At 44.3% G+C, this 20,487-nt stretch overlaps 1 protein-coding gene and 1 long non-coding RNA gene across 2 annotated transcripts; one reads left to right on the top strand and one right to left on the bottom strand.

The window, feature by feature from the left end:
- Positions 1-40: 40 nt before the first annotated feature.
- Positions 41-6,345, bottom strand: SKIDA1 (SKI/DACH domain containing 1). Its single transcript, XM_033511599.1, has one exon. The coding sequence runs from the start codon at positions 6,295-6,297 to the stop codon at positions 3,829-3,831; it is 2,469 nt and encodes an 822-aa protein (XP_033367490.1). The 5' UTR covers positions 6,298-6,345; the 3' UTR covers positions 41-3,828.
- Positions 6,346-15,572: 9,227 nt separating this feature from the next.
- Positions 15,573-19,688, top strand: LOC107198307. Its single transcript, XR_001518912.3, has 2 exons — positions 15,573-15,901; positions 19,404-19,688. It is a non-coding gene; the product is annotated as an uncharacterized LOC107198307 (long non-coding RNA).
- The last annotated feature ends 799 nt before the right edge of the window (positions 19,689-20,487 follow it).

The following is a 20,487-nucleotide window of genomic DNA, read 5'->3' as shown; positions in this document are numbered from 1 at the left end:
CGTGTGAACAGTGACAAACACAAACATGATAACATTGCTCTCATTTCTGCAGAAACTTTAATTTATTGGCAACTAAATCTGTTAGAATAAAAGGGATCAGAGACCATGTAAAAAATCACCATATGAATTGATTAAACAGCAAACTTCATACAACAGCTACCACTATTTTGCATTATTGCTGGTAGTGGCTTTTTAAATAAACAACCAGTAAAGAGATTATCTCAATGTAGTCAAGTAAGTGTAGCTTATAGAACAATCACTTCTTAAAGTAAATTGCTGTAAACGGCAAGTTACATCTTTTAAGGCAATATACCTCATTGCTGAAGGCATTACACGTGTTCCCTTTTTAATGTTTTAGAGAATTAAGCAGAGTCCAAAACTTTCTTTTGTCTTCCATCTGGCAGCAGAAATATTCCCAATAAATTTACCAGTGAACTCTATTTGTGACAAATACCTACAGAGTATAGTCCTTACAGTACACGCACTACCTCAATTGCTTTTTCCTCTAGAAAATTCTGTTGATTTTTGTGTACACCAGGAATTGGAAAATGGTGGCAATTACTAACACATTGTAAGTTTTATCTCATGTAAACATCACAACAAAATGGTAGCCTGTCTCCCTTGGAAAACCTTGGGTTTTCCTCATTATTAGAACTTACCTTTATGGGAGAAATTTGGTTATTTTTATGTAATTCAATGCTAAGGCTTCACATGTTTAAGGCTGAAATGATAATGAACTCTGATCGCAATAATAATTACAATGCCATCAAAAACAGTTACCAAACTACCAGAATTGAACAGAATACCATCCCCACCCCCCACCCCCCTTTTTTTTTTTTCCCTGGTGAGTTATTGTACCTGGCTAATTTCTCCAACGGTAGTAAAACCACGAATGTCCCTGCTAGTGACTTGTACTAAACTGAGGTGTGCACGTGTGAAAATTATTTGGCTGTTTAACTCCTTGCCGTTTGCTGCTGCCTGGATGGAGGGGAGCCCAGCGGAGCAGCCTGCTGGGGATGCCCGGGGGTGCCTGGAGCTCCTGGGCCGCTGGCAAGGCTGGACGCCATATTTCACATCCTCAACTCTGCAGAGCCTATTTGGTATAAATTTATGCTTATACCTCCCCCTCCAATCCCCAACCCCCCACCCCAGATTATTTCGGAACCTGAAAAGGCACCTCTGTAATTTACAATTCCTGGCCAAATCAGCATATCTCTAATTGGAAGTAAACAGGGTCAGGGGACAGAGTTACTTTGAAAGTGATATGTTGTTTAACTGAGAAGGCGAAATTTTAGGTTTCAAGTTTGCATATTGCACTTTTGCAGCTCTTGGCTCTTTTTTATTTTCTTTTTTTCTTTTTTCTTTTTTTTTTTTTTTGGTTTTGTTTTGGTTTTTTTGTTGGTTTTTTGTTTTTTTGTCAAGGGAAGACCTTTGTCAGGCAGACACGGTTTCTGACAGAGTGGGGGGCTTTCCTGAGCAGTACATTTTGTATGTACTTGCAGTTCTCTGGAAATAAGGCTGTAATCTGTGCAGCTCTAAACACACGAATGTAAACATTCATCTCAGAACAACTTCAGTAAGCAGATTTTTCATGACCATCGTAATTTCAGCAGAGCGGTTAAGTATGCAATGCACCTTTTGCAATTGGCAGCTTAAAGTGATGTGTGTGCATGTGTGTGTGCCTGTGCATGCAGGGGGGAAGGGTAACTACACTGAAAGGCAATTGTTTACTCTTTCTAAATATATTTGGCTGCAGGTATTCTTAGACTGGGCCTTTTACAATGAGAGGAAAACTCCGGTGTGGATATAGTAAACAGAGCTGAAATCAGTTAGTGACTGCTTGGAATATTTGGAGACACGAGGGGTTGGGACAGGGCATCACAAAAGGCAGGAATTAAAAAACTGAAACCCTGGCAGTGGATTGCCAGCAGAAATGTTGACTTTGAGTCACACAGTAAACATTACATTGTTGCTTTGTTTTCCTTTTTTGATTCGCGATAAATTATTCTCCCGGGATTGATCGATGAGTGGAATCCTTAAAATTTAATTTGTGAATGATCTAGTATAAATAAAATGCTAATCCAAAGAAAGAAACCAGCAATTATTCATCCTAAACTCTACTGATTCAGCAACTCAATTCTTATTGCCTTTCTCAAGATGCAAACTTTTCAGGCTGTTTTCAGAGTTGCTGTATCTGTCCTCCCCCCACAAGAGATACCTTCCCTTGTCCTCAGTTCTGCCTTCACCTCGGCCTCCAGCCTTTCTTTTTTTTTTTTTTTCCTCCTTCCCTTTCTTTTGCAGAGGTTGAGGGGGAGGGAGGGAGTGAAACAGTTAACCTCTTGAAGCGTATTTCCTCCAAATAAAAACAGTGAACTTACAAACGGAGAGGAAACCACGGATAACTCTGCAATAATTCAAAGTGTTTAGGAATCAGGAATTTTTTTAAACAGTGTTTTTAATTGAAAATAAAGCTAAAGCATGCTTTTCAACAGTGCAAATTTCCATAATTTTGATTTACTGCTTCCATCATCACAATATATTATACCAGCATGTCTTACCGAGGGCTAGACTCTAGAAGCCTGCCTGTTTGACTATTTCGATATTAAGTGCAAATATAGATAATTGCCTCTGATTGTCACGTGCAGTAGAAATATTTCTGCTACATAGAGAGGATGGCATGGCAAAAAAACCCACGACAGCAAATTTCAAGAGATGAGGATAGAACCGGGAAGTGTAACATGGTTGAATCGCCTGAGTTTTGTTGCCAAAAAGCTATGAATAACATGGTCTTCTCATTTTGTGTAATCTTTCCACTTACGGCCTCTCATTTCACTTTCTGTGTTGTATTTACTGCTTTGCTATTTCCTCCAGCCAGCATGAGGGGCTGGACCATAAATTGTACTGCTGGCCGGGCAAATATTTTAGTTGCTTTGCAAGTTTCTAAGGGGCATGTTCAGACCACAACTTAAGTATGACATTAGTGGATAACAGTAACCTTATTTAAGACCTCTGGGTGAAACAAAAAGGCTTCCCAATTGCAAAGAGTGACTGTACAAGTAAGAAGACACCCTTTTACCAAAAATAGAATTCCACATTTATTTACTGGTTTCAAATGAGGCAGCTTTTCCCAGCGCTGGGGTCACAGGCGGACCCCAGTCTTTTCCAAACCGGAGAAAAAGGAGTAAGTGCAACTGCTCTTCAAAAAGGACACCCCTGCACCCGAAAACAAAGCTCCCGAAAAGTAGACTGCTGCCACATTGAATTATAGTGAACCCTTACTGTGCAACCATGTAACTTAACAAAGTTTAACTGAATTAACAGTTAGACTTCCATTTTCAAAATCTAGTGCATAAATTTAATGGCTCATTCTAATATTTATTATTCAACCTTTTGACATTTATTTGCAGCAGTTGAATTGAGGTACTGGTGCATTATTAGCATTTAAACAGTAAAGTGTTCCAGCTCTACCATAATAACTGAGTTTAACTTGAGTCTTTAGCCTGAAGTACTCTGTGGAATGTAACACAATAAAAAAACAAAAACAAAAACAAGAACAATGCAACAGAACAAACAAATAAAAAAGCCCAAACCAACAACAACCAAAAAAAATTCCCACCAAGACCCCAAAATAAGGAAAAAAACCCCCACTGTTGAAACGGTAAATAAAATAGTAATCCGGTATCTGTCTTCATGATGTGATAAAACAGGATTCCAAAAGTGTATAGCATTAATGGGTTTGTACAAACCATGCTGCAGAGTTTAAAAAAAAAAAAAAAAAAGGTAAGAAAGTTAAAGGTGGTTCAAGAAAATATTTTCCAAACTACTTTATTAATTAAATTTCCTGAATTTGTGGCTAGGTGGAAGAGGTATTGCAGAACCGCCCAGCTGCCATTTCCATACAGGATGGGCCTTGTGAGGTGGTTGGGAATCCTTAGTGGTGTTTAAGGAATAAGCTGGCAACAAATCCCCATCATTGCCAATAATTAGTGATGGTGGACAGGGAAAATTTGCCATGAAATTAAATGGCCTTTTCACTGCTGATGCTACATTGCTGGCTACCCTTTTGCGTCTATTGTTAACTGTAAAATCATCCAGTGTTCCTTCATGTGTCTCGATTTTACCTGTAGGACGTGGGCTTCGAGCTGATTTCAAATTTGGTTTGACTGGAGGAGTCTGCAGTACAGGTCGCTTTCCCAAAACCAGGGTCCTGTAATTTTTTCTCACCCTTGCTCCAAATTTATACTCCCCATCCTCAGGTTTTGGAGTACCTAAAGTGCATGAGAGGACCTGACTCTGAGTCAGTGGGTTTAAGGAAGTGGTTTCTTTCTCAGTGCATGCAGAATCTTCCTTGGCTGTTAATAAAGCGTCCTGGTTATTACTCTCAGTCACACCGTAAAACTCATCCTTAGTATCATTGCACTCACACTTTAGCTTATGTGTTGTAAGATCAGGCTCATACTCGTCGTTCGCACTGCTGTCCTCTATTTTGATTTTAATGCTGTGCAGGAATGGCAATGCCTTATTGCCTGTATCAGTGCACTGGAGCTCAGCTGCTGCTGCTGCCCCTGGAGAAGCAGCATCCTCCGCAGGATCAGTTTGTAAAGAGGGCAAATCCGTGGCAAATTCAATACAATGAGGGATTTTGGAATCTTTCTCTGAATTTGCTGCTGCTGATGAAGAATCATTATTTAAGAACCTAGCAGCTATTGTATTGTTATCTGCACGGTGTGTAGTAGTTGCTTGAAGGCATTTCCTTGCCTCTCTGAGTATTCTTTGTTGTGGAAATGCATTGTTTGTCTTTGGGCTAGGTGAAGAGGCCCCCTTTGCAACACAGTTAATTGTTAGGTCAGTACTCTTGGCATTATTGGAAAATTCAGAGTGTGGGAATGTGAGTTCGGATACCCTATCATCTCTTATCTCCGCGAAGCAGCTCCCCAGGCCGCCGGAGCAGCGCAGCGCCGGGGCGGCGGGAGCCCAGCCGGGGCAGCCCCACTCCTCCGGCAGCTCCGGCTTGACTCCGCCGGGAGCGCCGCGGAGGGCGGGCAGTCCGCCGGGCTCCGTCGGGGCCGGGGGCCGGGAGGCGGCGGCGGCCGCCAGATGGTACAAGAAGTTGGCGTGGACCACGCCGGGCGGGCTGCAAAAGCTGGTGCGCCTGAAGCGGATGCTCTGCACCGAAACCTGGCTGGAGACCGAGCTGGAGTCGGAGTCCGAGGTGCTGTCCTCCTCCTCCTCCTCTTCCTCCTCCTCTTCCTCCTCCTCCTCCTCCTCCTCCTCCGAGCTGCCCTCGCTGGAGTCCGAGGCGCCGCTGCCCTCCTCGTCCTCCTCCTCCTCGTCCTCCTCCTCCGAGCTGCCCTCGCTGGAGCTGGAGAGGCTGGAGCCGCAGTCCGAGTCGTGGGCGGCGCGGCCCGAGCAGCAGCTGGACTCGGAGTCGCTGCTGCCGCTCTCGGGGAAGGCGGGCGGCCCGAAGCCGCGGGGCAGAGGCAGCGGCAGCCGCGGGGCGCCGCGAGGCCGGCAGGGCCGGGGCAGGGCCAGGGGCCGGCGGGCGCCGCCGGGGGGGCCCAGCGTGACGGCGGCGGAGGCCGCCCCGTGGCGGCGGCGGCGGCAGCGGGCGGGCAGGGGCGGGGGACCGGCGGTCGGGAGCCGGGGCCGAGCCGCGGCGGCGAGCGGGCGGCGGGAGCGCAGGGGCACGCAGCCGCCCACCGCCGGCGCCGTTTCATAGTTTACGGGGGATTTGCAAGGCGCCCGAGCGATTTCTGGGTAGCTGTGGCCAGTGTATTTACTAAAAATGTGAGGTAGATGAGCGGCCGGTAGCAAGGCTGTGTCCCCCGGGCGCAGAGCTTTCCTCCGGACAGGCAGCAGCGGCCGAGGAGAGTCGCTCAGACCCAGCCAAAGTTTGTTCTCCTTCCAGAAGCCGGAGAAGGGGTCGGCGGGAGCGAGCTCCGGCCGGAGATCGGTGGCAGACAGCGCCCGGCTTAGTTTCCTCCGTTTCGTTTTAAGAACCCGTTCGGTTTTGCACGATGTGTATAGGGCTTCCACGTCCTCTCTGGAGATCAGGGTGCATTTGGCGGCGTGGAAAGCGATGGAGTTGATGGCTTTGAGTTTCCTCAACTCCTCCAAGTCGCAGTGATGTTTTTTTACTTTTAAATGATCCATTCGCTTGTGCACGGTAGTTCGCGGGATGTTTTTGAGCAGGTCTGTAAAAACCTGGGAGAGTGCAAACATTTGCTTTCCTTTAATGATGAGGTAGCCGAGCCTCACGCCATCCACCTCTTCAAAACCCGACTTCAGGTCTCCCATTTCGTGAATTAAATTATTCCCAGCATTTGCAGAGAGAGGGAGAGATGAAGAAAAAAAAAAAAAAAAAAAAAAAGAAAAAGAAAAAAATAGAAAAAGCCACACACACACAATCCTCAGCCAGATGCTGTATTTGTCTCAAGGCATCCTGCTAATAAAATATAACAAAGGCTGTTATTCCTGGTGAATGAAGTGCCAAACTTTAGACAAAATTTTAAAAAATAAATTAAAAAATACCGTGAGACTACAATCAATATATAATCTTAAAAATCAGGTTTGCCAAAGTGTTTCTCTAAGTTGCTGCTGAAGATCAGTACCTGTTCCCTTTCATTCCCTGCTTTTCCATTGGAAACTATGATAATGGAATGTGAAGGGAGGAAGAGAAAAGAAATGCAGCTGCTATTCCCGCCGCTGCTTTAGCTACAAATAAAATGACAGAGTGAAGTGAGCTCGTCCGGAGACACCTTCATCAATTAATTCCCCTAAAGCCAACGCTGATTGGACACTCCTGACAGGTGATGCAATAAAAATTGATATTCCACCCCTTCCCCCAAAAAATCTCCCACTAATTAGCATACCCTTATACTGCCACCTCCCCTCCCAAAGTAAATAATACAGTTAGTATATAAATCTTTCTATTAAACAATCCAAGCTCAAACACACTCAGCCCTCTCAGACTTCCTCGTCGCTAGCTTCGGAGGAAGGATTTGTATGCCTTTTCCCCCTATCGTTCCGTATATTTTCAGCCTGTTTTGGACAAACGTTGCTCTTTTGTGCATGCCATGAATTTAAAGGACATAAGTCTGATCGTAGCGATGGAAAATCCTTCGGTAATGTAGCCGCTTTAAAACAGTGTTTTATTCTGCATTGTGTGGAAAATGAAGCTTAGCGAAAACGTGCAGAACAGCCTGGTATTTCCCCTTCTGAGGCTCCAAAGTTAAATGTTCGGTTGTTAACGAGAGGGAGTACTTACATTTTCGAGTTTCTCTTGATTTTCCTCTTCTGCTTAATTAGCTTTTTATAGCCGAGTACTAAGGTTATTTTTGCTGTCTGAATATCACGGGTTCTCGCACCGTGATACTATAACACTTTTAACTGAAATTCTGCCTGTAATATTGCAGGAGGGGGGAGGAGGACGTGAGCTCACGTCAGACCCATAACAAAGCATAGATAAGCCAGAAATGTATACACTTTTCGCGATTAACCGTGCTGGATCACGAGCTGGAATGTCCTATAGTCCCAGAGCCCACGTCAGGATTCCTGTGTGCTGATTGCTTCCAGCAGAGAAAGGAGAATGTAAAATATCCAAGGTGCTTCCAGGAGCCTTTACGTAATAACAAAAAAGTGCTGGAATACACAATGTACGATATTGCATCGGGCTAGGATGCTTCTGGCTCGCAGTTTGCATATTTCGCTCGGAGTAGCCCTGCCGAAGCTTTTTGATGCTCCATTTATAGCAGTCCCTTAAAATCAATTTGAAGAAGCAGCATGAAGGTTTAACCTCTTCTTAGGAACGTTAAATTATTCGAGTGTCAAGAACGAGGATTTCACAAATGTTGCGATAGCTGCATGCCTCTCCCTTGTCACGTTAAAGTGATGCTTGCGGTTTGCACGTTAGGCGCTGCGAAAAAAATCACCAATCTCTGCCGTGCATCCAGTGTTCCGCTGGATACAAACACCAGCACTTTTATGTATCACTGCACATCCAGAATTAGACACATCCGCGAGATTAATGAGACATCTCATACTGCTGTGACTTGGCAAAAAAATCGGCAGAGGAAAAAAAAAAATAAAAAAATCTTCAATCCCAAACGTCAATATCCACTCCGTGTGTTGGCAATATGGTGCGTGGAGTTCGTGTTACCCCGTCAGGTACAGCTAAAAGAAAGCGCATAATCACTCTGTGAAAACGCCGTTTTGCATGCCAAGGCGAAATGCAGGCAAGCCCCCAATTTCACAGGAATTCGAGAGAGAAGTGGGAATTTGGAGCAGTGCATCCGGGAATGGAGGAAGTCTATTCAAGGGAGCCTCTAACTCCGAGAGCTGAGATTTGAAAAGTCAGCCCTGGACTACTGTTGCTCTCCGTGCAGATGTAATCGCCGCTGTTCAACTTAATCCATGTGTGTGCGAACCGCGATGCCTAGTTCTTCCTCTGAAACCTAGGGATAGTATTCCCATCCGAGAAAGCAGAGCTACAGCAAATTACATTTTGTCCTTCGAATTAGAAAAGGATCATTGAGTGGATCTCGTGATATTTCAGCCTTTAAACGTAACCGAGAGGCAGCAGTGAACAATGCCTCGGCACAGCTCAGACCATCCGCGGAGTTCTCCTTCCTTCCCTCTCCTCGCATCTGGATCCCCCAGCCTTGCCTTTCTCCTGCTCGCTCGTGTGAAAGGCAAAAAAAGCAAAGTTTCAAGAGAAAACAGCTGCTGGCGCTAAAAAGGAATCATCGCGGTCTTTCTAGAGCTAGAGACAATAAGGTCGTTTAAAAATTCCTCCTGATGTACTTATATGCTGCGAACACCCCCACCCCCTCCCTACTGCTCTCCTCCCCCTGCTTTAAGGTTAAGGCTATGGAGTCAACAGTAAAGGAACAGTAAACTCCGAGAAAGCTGCTCAGAAGACATTACCCAAAACTCTGATGGGCTGAAAAGTCCTTTATTTGTCAGGTAGTTCAGTGGGGAGGATTCCCGTGTAAATCCACGCGTGCGTTTGCACGGAGGGAGCCACGGGCACCCAGACCCCCACCCACTCACTGCCGGTGATAGCCTGGCAGTGTGATTCAGCAACTATTTAAAAAATGTCATTTATTTATTTATTTATTTATTTATTTAAAAATTCCAGCGCTACCAAATGTTTTAAACTAGTGACGGCTTTTCGGCAAATCTCGGGCTCCCAAAAGGTGCAGCCATGAGCACTGGGGTCGAGGCAGCTCCAGATGTCGGCAGGGAGAAGCCCACGAGAAGTCTTGGGAAATGTCAGGCGCCCAACCTACACATCCCCACCGTATACTTACACTTTCAGTTGCATATCTTTCTCTGCATCTCACACAAGAGAGCTTTGTTTCTTTATTTCTCCATCATTTGGTTTGGATCTTTTTGTGTGCATGTGTGTGTGCATGTGTGTGTGCCTGTGTGCATGTCTGTGTGTATGTCTGTGTGTGTGTGTCTGTGTGTGTGTGTCTGTGTGTGAGTGTGTGCTTTCCCTTGGCCATCAGCACATGTTGTGTATCCGGGGTCGTCTTCAAACAGGCTGGGGGAGATCCTGACAAACAGCCGTCAGAGGCCCCTTGCACACGCACATTAAAGGCAGGGGACTTGAAAATGGATTTGCACGCACACAGGGGATTGCAATCAATAGCCACCAACATTTACGGCTTAGATTGTTAATGTGAAAGCTGGTCAAAAGAATGAAAATGAAAAATTAAAGGTGTCTGGTGTCAATTACATGAAAAGTTATGCCGTAATTTACTTACTGGGATGTATGCCTGCATGTTCATGTGTCCATGTGCATGTGTGTGCAGACCCAGATGTACATGTAGCTATCTCTCAAAAGCAAGGGAGTTTCTTTGTTAATTTTGTGGACTGTGTCACCCTTGCTGGTGATCAAAGATGAACATGATTAAAGGAATGGATGTTTGACTCACATTTCTTAAGATAAGGACGCCCAGAGATGCCCGGTTTTGCCAAATACATACACATGCAACTACAGAGAGTTGTGTGTATGGACGCACACACACACAGAGGCGATCAATCAAATGTGCTCTTTTTCACATTGAGTAGCATGCAATCTGCAATCTACATTCTATAGCCAATAGTATTTCAGTCTTACAACTGTTTGGCCAAAGGATAAACCTCATTAGGAAAGAAAGAGCAAAATAATATTCGCAATACTTTGCTGTAGACCTATTCCCATTTGTTGAAAATCATACACTTTTATTTTTGTAAACTTGTGTTAAAATATATATGCTCACAGGGTACAGCTTAGCCGTGTCATTCCAGAAAGAAAACGTGTGTAACATTTAAAATACTCCTTTTACGTGATGTTTTGATTTATTTTCATAGTATGATTATGTTTAAATACCAGTGCAATTTAGCCTGACCTCTTCCTTCTGCAATGTAGTAATGCACACACCATTTACAGTCTTTTAAACGTTTCACTGGGAAATGCAACAGCAATGTCCACCACCGGTTGTACTAATGGGGAGAATTCTGAAAATCTTTAGGAAAACCTAAGGGTCATATGCGTTTTCACACTAGGATTGCCACATTGTTAGAGTATTATTATTATTTATTATTATTTGTTAATGCTGGACTGTGTCTTCAGGGATTGACAAGTATTAAATAAACCTTTTGCTTTCATGATGCTGCGCAGAAATACATATTTCACATGAGAACTTGATTTCTAATACTACACCCTGCTTCTAGTTACTGTTGGGCATATTTTGCTCAAGGAGGACACAGATAGAAAGCAGCTAGAGGCTATCACAAAGAGTCCAGTAACGTAAATATAATAGGGTCAAAGAATAGTATAATAGGATCCTTCTGCTATTTTAAAGTCAGCCAAATGTGACTCTAGAAACTAAAATTTGCCATATATTCTAGTCAGACAATATATCAGAATGTATTACTAAATCTCCTAAATGTGTGGGACAAAGAAATACCAGCCATCAGTCTGGGGGAAAAAAAAATCATAATCTGGCTAACACTCTTATGCCTAGAAGTTTCGGGGTTGTTTTTTCCTTTTTCTTCCATTCCACCCCCCCCCCCCCCCCCTTTTTTTTCCCCTCCTTTCTTCTTTTTTTTTTCTCTCTCTCTCTTTTTTTTTTTTCTTTTTGTAAACAGAGATGCAATGCAGAGTTCTACTAAGTGCTTTTTAAGTTTGTGAGGTTTTTGCTTTTTTTTCATGGGGGCTGGAGTGTTTCTTGCACACTAGAATTTGAGGCAATTTATAATCACTATGGGCTAAGACTGTTTCTTGAATTTAATACTCATGGTAGTTTTAAAATACTTTTTAGCAGGAGTTTCTGGACACATACTACATGCCATGTTGTTTACTGACCCATAATCAAAATGCAGTGACCTTCTACCCTTTTTTTGCCCCTTGACCCATGCTGAATTCAATGCAGCCTTTATAAATTTGCAAATCCTTGGACGTAAAGGGGATTTGGTGAGGCTTTGTTCTGAAAGGATCCTAAAAGTTTGCATTTTTAATTAGACAAAGGTAAAGCAACAAACATTGGGAAACAAGATCCTCTCCTGCACATAGGTGATCACTCTTAATTTCTACGGTGGGAAATTACATATTAAAAAACGTACCCTGCAAACTGAAAAGCAGTTGCAAACGAAGGAGATCAGGAGGTTATGAATTGCACCAAATTAGCAATGTGGTACAAATCACTTTCATGACGTAAGGAATAGCCAAGCCACAATCTTCCGGCGCTCCTCATCTCCAAGGACCGTGCGGCTCCTGGTGACCCGGGGAGAGGGGCGAGCCAGCGATTTGATCTGGAGCTACAGGCGCATTCCCTTATCTCCTTTGCTATCAGTCAGTTTAAAGGACACCGTAATTATGATGGTGATAAAACAATGCCCGCTTATGTGTGCTGAATAAATAAAGAATGTTTACAGCCCCAGAATGTTTCAATTCCAATTAAACGCTATCAAAGAAAAGCCCCTTTTGCTCCCTCCCTTCTCCCTCCCTCTCCCCCACGACTCCCTATTTACCTTGCTGGTTGTAATATGGCCCTACGAAATAAACCGGCCTTCCAGTTTGCCATTAAGGCCACATCGGGAGGAGGGGGAGGAAGAGGAGGAGAGGGGGTGTGAGACAACATGTACTCCCGGTCACACAGTTACTTTAGGTCGCCCGCATCCTCTCTTTTCTTTAAAATTTATTTTGCTATTTTTTGTTTATTTTTCAATTGGCAAAGGCATAATGATGCAGGGGGAAAAGACACTTAAAGATCCTGCTCCAACCACCGGTCGAGGGAGTTGGGTTAAATTAATCCAGCGCCCTTGGGCACTGGAGGAGGGGGTTGTCCCCCCCATCCCCGGCTGCCACCCCGCCGGGGCCTCGGGGAGCGGGGTCTCCCTGCCGCTCCTCTTCCCTCTGCAGCAGGGAGCCTTGGAAACGGGAGCCTGGAAATGCTTCCCACTCACTAAGACACAAGGATCATTTCAAATATTCATTGTATCAGCAAATCTCATCGTAATCAGATTAAAGCAAGGTTTGGGGGGGAACTGCGTGTGTTTCTGGGTGTAAAATGCCGACTGGACTACAAAGAGAACAGAAAATGGGTTCCTCTCCCCCCGCCTTGGTTGCATGGGGAGAAAAAAGAAAAGCAGTAATTTTTGCAGAAAAGGGACACTTTAAAAAACTGTGATTCTCCCCGTTCCACCCCGGGTAGCATATTCCTCAGAGGTTGTTTTCCTTTTAACTTTACGCTTAGCATTTCTATATGATGCTCTTATTTACTTGTTTTAAACTACAGAGACTATTCCCGCTGTGGAATACACTGAGGTAGATTTTCTTCACGCCAATTTGCTTTTAGCTTATCTCAGCCGAGGGAACAGCTTTTCTACATTCAAGCTTTAAAATGTGTATTTCATTGAGTTGTCTGGGGTGAGATGTTTATATCCATTTTGTGGAAGTGAGTGAGGATATGAGTATATTTTCAGGTCTGCTCGATAGATGCAGGCCCTTTTCCTTTTGAAAGTTTAGACCTCCAATACCCTCAATTCTACTGGCAGAATTAGGATGGACTTGGAGGGTCCTAAACGTGACCATTCACTAAGGCGGGGGGCTTGAAACAACGTGCTCGACAACTTAATCTTACACTAAAAAGAGCAGAGTGTAAAAGAATGGAATACAAACTCTCCCGACATTTGTAGTCGCTTCCAAAGTGGACCGTGCATTTTAAAGCTGATGGGAACGTGTGTGTTTTGGAGCAAAAAGAAGAGAAGGTAAGTGTTTATCCCTTGTATCCGCCAGTTCGGGTAGAAACAATGAAAGAACAAAGGGAACCACTTCTCCGTGTGAACATTTCCCATTTTCCTCCTCCGTTTGAGCCTCACTGCGAGAGGCTGGCGAGGGGGATCGCTCCAGCTTTACCTTTGGCGGCGGGTCGGGGGTGCGGGGCCCGGGGAGAAAGTTGCGGGGCTGTTCAAGTCACCCCCCGTTGGTCGCCGGAGCCCGCCGCGAGCAGGAGCTGCAGATTCCATGGCTCTGGACTCACCGGACAGTCCCCGCGAGCCGCGGCCGGCGGGAGAGGGATCGGGGCCGGGACCTTTGTGTGCGGGCTCTGCCCGGCCCCGGGCTGCCGGCGACAACGGAGCTCCCCGGTGACTGCCGAGGCGGTGGGAGAGGAAGCGGAGGTTAGGAGCCGGGGTAGGAGGGGGTGCGGAGGGAGAAAAAACCCCCGGAATTATTTGCAAATCCCATAAATCGCGTGTAAGAGCGGTGGGGGAGGGGCAGGGGGCGAACAAACACCGCGCGCGCTGGGCCTCGCGCGGACCGTTACAAGGGGCGGCGGCGGCCCGGGACACAGAGACACGCACGGACAGGCACTCGGACACACGCGGGCAGACACGCTCCGTGTTTACAGCCGCGGAGAGCAGCACGACCCCGACCCGCCGTGCGGGACAGGCCCGGCCCGCCCGCCATTGGCGCGGGGGCTCTCGGCCGCTGACCTTTCACCCCCCCCATCCCCGCCCGCCGCTTCCTTTGCTGCCCCGACCACCTTCCTACCCACAATCCCCCGCGCCGGCCGCGCTCGTGCCGTGCTCGAGCCTCCCGCCGCTGCTCCCCCTCCCCCCGCTCCGTTCCCCCCGGCATTCCGGGAAAACCCGGGGGCGGCGGCGCCTCCCTCGGGAAGCGCCGGGGCGGGATCGGGGTGTCCCTGTGGCGGCGGCGGTAACGGCCGGCTGGGGGCGGGGCAGAGGCGGGCTCGGCCGCGTTTGAACGGGAGCGCCGGCGGAGCCCCGCGCAGCGCGGCGGGTGCCGGGGGAGGGACCGGCCGGGAATCCTGTCACCTGCGGGGGAGGGGGATCGCTGACCACGCGATGTGCCGGGAGCCCCCTTGGCCGAGGGCTACGGGGAGCAGAAAGGCGGTCTGAGGTCCCTGCCTGCCCGCGTGTTGGGAAGGGGATTTGCCTGTTGAATTTCATCGCTGGTAGACGTTAATCTCGTGTTTTAAAGTACCTTGTCAGTGGCTTTAAGGAAATCAAACGTGACATTAATCAAATCACACAAATGTAAACATTTATAAGTTAAATCCTAATATTATGCAATTATTTAAATCGAGCCGTGGTTTTTCCTCAGTGTCATGTTGTAGCTCCCACTCTCTTCTTCACATGCTTTGAGTTTTCTGCTGGATCTCGGTATCTTGGTGTCTGCTCCATGGAGTTCTGAGCGTGGGGACAGGAATGCACTGGGCTGCAGGTGGCAAGGGACTGTAGGTTAAATATCGCCTGGTCACCTAACCAGGCCCATCAAGGTTAAAAAGAAGGACGCTTCTGTGAATCTGAGGACAAAATCTTCAAAGAATACCTTGCATTGGTACAGTTGCGGGTTTTTTTCTCCCCTGTGGGTATGTGAAGCGGGTGATCCCGTGCACAAGCTGGACAAGGATGCTTGGGTGGCTGGGATGTGGGCAGAGGTTCCTTTGTAGCCTCAGTGGGATTTTTAGGCGAAGTGACATGTGAAAGACCCATTACATTGCGAAGAGGGAACGAGGGATGGTGGGCAGCCGGGCTTCGACGGCAGGCACAGCACGAAGGCAAGTTTTGGGAAAGGTGAAGATGGCAGGCAGGACACGCTGGGAAGCGGCCAGCGCCGCGGGCAGTTGGCCGCTCCCCGTCTTCGCCCTTCGTCCCGGCCATTCCCGTTCGCCTCTCCCGGCGGGGAAGAGGGGATTTGGGGGTCAGGGAGGAGAACAATGCTGAGCCGCCCTTTGTGCGCAGCACCGTCCCCTGAAGGGAGGGAGCGCGCAGTGCAGCGGGGCCGCGGCGCCTCTGTAGTGCTGCCGCTCTCCTGCGGGCAGTGCTCGCGGCATGCGGGGCAGGAGCCCGGGGCAGCGGGATCAGGGCTCCCATAGGCCGCCCGCCCGACCCCGGGATAGGCTCAGGAGCGGGGCTGGCGCCGCGCCAGCCGGGCAGCCCCGCTCGCCGTGCGGGGGCGGGAGAGCTCGAGGGCGAGCGAGTGGCTGCGAGACTAAACTCGTGGGTGCCCTCGGCAGCGCGGCGCGGGCACGGGGGATTCCAAGGGTGAGCGGGGGTCTCCCGTCAGCGGGGCGGGCTCCGGGCAGGCCGCCCCAGGGAGCGGAGCGGCGCGCGAGCCCGCAGGAAGCGGCGGCGGGGCCGGAGGAAGCGCGGCCGGGGCTCCCCCTGCTCCCGGCGCTCCCCATTGTTCCCCGGCCGCCTCTTTTCGCGCCGCTTTCCGCCGGCGGGGAGGAGGGAGAGCCCCGGGCCCCGCATGCTGTGTGCTCGCAGGCAGTGGCGCGGGGGGACCCGCCGGGAAACCGGGCTCATGAGTAGAGAGGAGCCTTTAGAAGTGCCATCCACTGAGGGAGCTCCGTGAGGCTGTAGCTCACGTGTTACTTGAAAGGTAAAAACCCCCCAACTACCGCAGCGGAATTGTACATAAAGTAACATCTGTTTCTGGGTGGATTTTAGAGCAGGACTTGTTAAAGAAATTGGGAAAAACTGCTCCGACCCACTGGATTTGGATTAATAAATGTGGCTAAAGAGAATTTTGGAAGGAACTATTCTTAAATCTGTCTATAAAAGCGAAGATTAATCTTATACTGTTTTTCGTATAATCACCATGATAGAATATTTTCCCCCCAAATGATTGTTTTATGTTGGTTTGAGATTTTAAAAGATTTGGTTTATAGGAAAAATGTTGCATTTTTTTCTCCCTGAAAATAAGTAGAAATTACATTTTTTTTCAGTACACCATTTCAGACTGAACTTTCTCATGTATTTCCATAGGGGAAGAATTAACTAACTTGATGTTCAAGAAAATTTCCAACAAGTGCCCTTAATCGTCTAAGAAAAAAAAAAAATGTATTTGGACATTGTTTCTGGAAGATAAAATTAAAACCTGTAGGGACTCATATTTGTGATGACGAAAGAGTTTCTAGAGAACAGGTTATTTTAAGAAAATCCTTTCTAGGAGAATTGTGATTATTTTTAGTGAGTTACCGCCGAATGCTTGTGAATTTATTTTAAAATATTAGAAGCGATATCTAGACTTTTAAAAAAAATAAATATATGTCAAAAAATTAACATTTATCATAGATGGTGATCAGTAAGTAAAAGAGATTAAAGATTGATGTTTATAGATATCACTTAGCTGAAAATAATTCTGGAGTGACTTTTCTTTCCCCATGCACACTTGGGAAGTTGCATGCTTGCAGTCATTGTTTAAGATAATGCCGTTTGGGACTTTTCTTTCACTCTTGGAAAACTTGCAGGCTTTTGTTGGACTCCTCCAAATAAAAACTCAATTCAGTTTAGATGGTTAAAAGCATGCATATTATTCAAAAGCTGAAGATGCAAGTAATATACAGAAAACACCACCCTAGTAATATTTAATGGCATTAGCTGTAAGATCGAGGAAAAAAAGATTTTTGTTTTGTTTTACTTGTCCTGCTTGCGTATTCCGGAGATGCATTTGCTCTTGATTGCTGCTTGGGAATTTTCAGAGGGTTACTACAAATTTAGAAAGTGTCATTCAAAAGGATATTTAATACTCTTGCATTTGCTAAAACACTATATCTCTATTTGAAAATTATCTCATTGAAATGGAAGATTGTAAAAAATAGGAAGAGACCTTTTGTTGCCATTATTCATTACTCTTTATTTTGTATTTGTGTGGAATGTGTTGACATTTTTTATATATTAATTTTTTTTCACAGAGGAGCATTGTTGTTACTTTTAATTGGGAAGTACCATGTTATAGAAATTACCCACATTCCCGACTCTGAAGTACCGTAGTAGGATTGACAAAAAATGATCCGAGGCTTGTGCGCTTAATTCACCAGGAATGTTAAGCTTCCCATATACACCCTATGTGGTCAAGTTAGAATTTCGCTCTTAGACAGATTTTAATGGTCAAAGTTGTACCTGGAGGAAACGTATACATGTATATCTATATGGAATTGAAATGAGATGGTAACTAGCAGTGGGAATGCAGCTCACTGATCGAAAGACCTTTTTTTTTTTTATTGCATTTGGCAACCTCTTTCTTTCAGAGACACAATACAATTAATTAACATATTCTGGGGCGTGTTTTTGAGATTGGGAAGTGGTGGCCCCTTGTTGAGAAGAAAACACTTTAAATAAAAAAGTAACATTGTCTTGTCCAAATGGTAGTGGGAAAAGCAGAGTAGTATTGCTTATCCAGCCCACGGATGCGGTTGATTTACTCCAATTTGCTTTAGCATATAACAAACCAGCTTTTCCTTTCCCACGCTTATATTAGATATATGTATTTTGTTTATACAAACCCATCTAAAATAACTCTGCATTTAAGAGATTTGATGGGAAATTCAGCATGTTGTTTCTCGTATTTAATACGTGGTATAGCTACCATTCCTGAATTGAAATCAAATAAATGTGACCAGTGACACAACACAGTATCACAATGCCGATTGTAACACAACAAACATGAAAAGAAGGCTATTAATTTATATGGAATGTTAATTTAGCAAATCCTACATAGAAATATGCCAATAGAAGTAATCCGAGGATTGGTCTTGGAGTGATGCTATTTACGTGTATTTAATATAAATCCAATGAATTAATACATAGCTCATAAAAATCCGAACTTTGAAATGAAGTATTCTTCTTCGCAGAAAAGCCCTGCATTACATTTAAGTTGCATATAATCTACATTCCAGAGTTTACTAACCCAGCTTTTCAGGGCTTAATACAGCATTAATAGTCAGTATGGTTTGCTAGAAGTTTATTTCAGGTTCTTTTGTATCATACTGTAATTATCATTACTTTGACTTAACTCATATAATAATGTGGTTAGCATTTAAATGCTTTTTTAATGTAGAGTATTATAAATTAACTGTCACATTTAACTTCTTTAACTTCTATCACTTAGGGAATGTTAATTTTTTAAAAGGAAATAATCACTGCACTTAAAAGCATCCTGTGCTAGGTTTCCTTTATTTAGAATTTTGATTTGAGATTGTTCATTCAAAGAAAATCCCTTGTTTCATGTTTACTGTAAACCTCAGACTGAAATTAACATTTAAATGCCAGCACTAGTAACAGAAGCAGTACTTGAAAACCACCATTTTATCCATTGCTGCTAGCTAAGTGGAATTTACCAAACTCTCCAAAGGTGATAATACAACTAAAAGCAAGAAAATGAATGCAATAGTTGGTGGAATTATTTCCCCCCCCCCTTTTTTTTTCAGTCTAAAGAACTACAAAATTTGTAAATATGTTCGCATAAAAGAAAATAGCACAACATATGAAGAGGCATGGTGTACAGGAGATGCAGTGACATGATGTCCAATGCTGCTACCTGTACTTGCATGACATGTAAATATACAGAGCAATGCAAATTCCTCATCACCAAATGACTACATGTTAAATGTTGAGACGTCTAAATTATTCAGTACATGGCATTTGGATAGATGTTAAATACAGATTTTAGCAGTGTATTAAAAAAGAGGAAGAGGAAAAAGAAACTTTACTCTTTCTCAATACAATTTAAGAGTAAGCATGTAAAGATATATTTGCTTTATTAATGTGGGTTCTGTAGACATGCTGTATCCTTCATAACTGAACGTGGATAGAAAGAAATTGTTGGATCTAAGGCAGACTGCATTTAAAATGCACTGTGTGCAAGGGTCAACACGTAAGAGTTGCATTTTATTTTGTGTAAAGTGACCATTTCACTACTGCCTTCCCAGAAATGAAGCCAATACCCATGATTAGAAGGTATTTCAGTGAATGCTGTTAATGATTTAAAACCACATAAACAAAAGGCAGACAAGCATCAATGTATTTTAAATGGATAATCAAGAGATAGATCATTCTACCTATTGAACATCACTAAGCTACTGCAATTTTTCTGTTTTCAGTTGCATCTGTTTAGCTGCAGCATGTATCTTTTTGCACATAGGAAAAGATCACAGCTTTCTCAACAAAGACCCAGTCTGAAAATGGAGTAAAAATTACTGTGAGAAGTTTGCTTTCTGGAAGGAAGTGAGTTTTCCTGCTCTACAGCTCCAAGTCCCATTATCAATTTACGTTTTCTAATATAGTATGCATTTTATATCGAGTCTGTTATTTTTTTTGAAGATTCTTCTGGTGATTATATTCAACTGGTAATGTGGCTTTGTAAATTAAAGACTTTTTCTTGTGCAGTGCTTGTTTTATTCACTAAAATTACAATTTGATTTTGCACATTTTAAGGAAAAAAGGTGACATTTAAACTAAGCATTCAAAAACCTTAGTTTTATTGTTACAACTGCTTATTTTGTAGTAAAAATGTGTATGTCTATTTTGTGTATGAAACTGAAATGCTATTCACTATGCTAATGTTTTCTTGAGGAATGCCTTAAAGTTTTAAAAACAATTTGCAATTGGAGAGTGTAATTTTCTTTCACTTACACATTCATTCTGTTTGTGAAAGTATCTAAGAAAAATTGAAACACAGAATTTTTTTGTAAGTTTCTTATATTCTAACTTATTTAGCTCCTAGATTTTGTAGGTTCCTTTAAGTGAATTGGATTTTTTCCTTGTATTTAGATTAACAATAATATTGTTCAATGAATTACATTCTTCTCTAATTATTAATCTCTTATATATCAATAAAAGAAGGACAGGCTTCCTTTTTTAAAAAAGGAAGATTGGCCTTCTGTGTCATGTCAGTGCTTATTAAGTACTACAATCATAAGAACATACATGATACAAGATTTTATGTTCTGATTCCATAGCTGTTATAGGCTTAGTACTTGCAGTATTTATTTAGTGGTAATGCATTTCTTTTCCTATTTTGCATTTCAAAGGTCTTCTCTAAATGATTGTTTTACAGAACTATCAAGAGGTTATCTAAATTTTTCAATCAAATATTACACAGTACCATAAAGTGGTAGTCATGGAGTTTCCTTCAGTCCATGTACACTCTTTCTATAGAAAGAATTAAGGAGAAATCTATGAGAG

This window comes from Parus major, chromosome 2 (genome assembly GCF_001522545.3).
Source record: "Parus major isolate Abel chromosome 2, Parus_major1.1, whole genome shotgun sequence".
Classification (NCBI taxonomy): Eukaryota; Metazoa; Chordata; class Aves; order Passeriformes; family Paridae; genus Parus; species Parus major.
This window is presented reverse-complemented; position numbering and strand designations above follow the sequence as displayed.

Bases quoted from the DNA above. Each gene is read 5' to 3' on its own strand.
- SKIDA1 (XM_033511599.1), bottom strand. From the start codon at position 6,297: ATGGGAGACCTGAAGTCGGGTTTTGAAGAGGTGGATGGCGTGAGGCTC.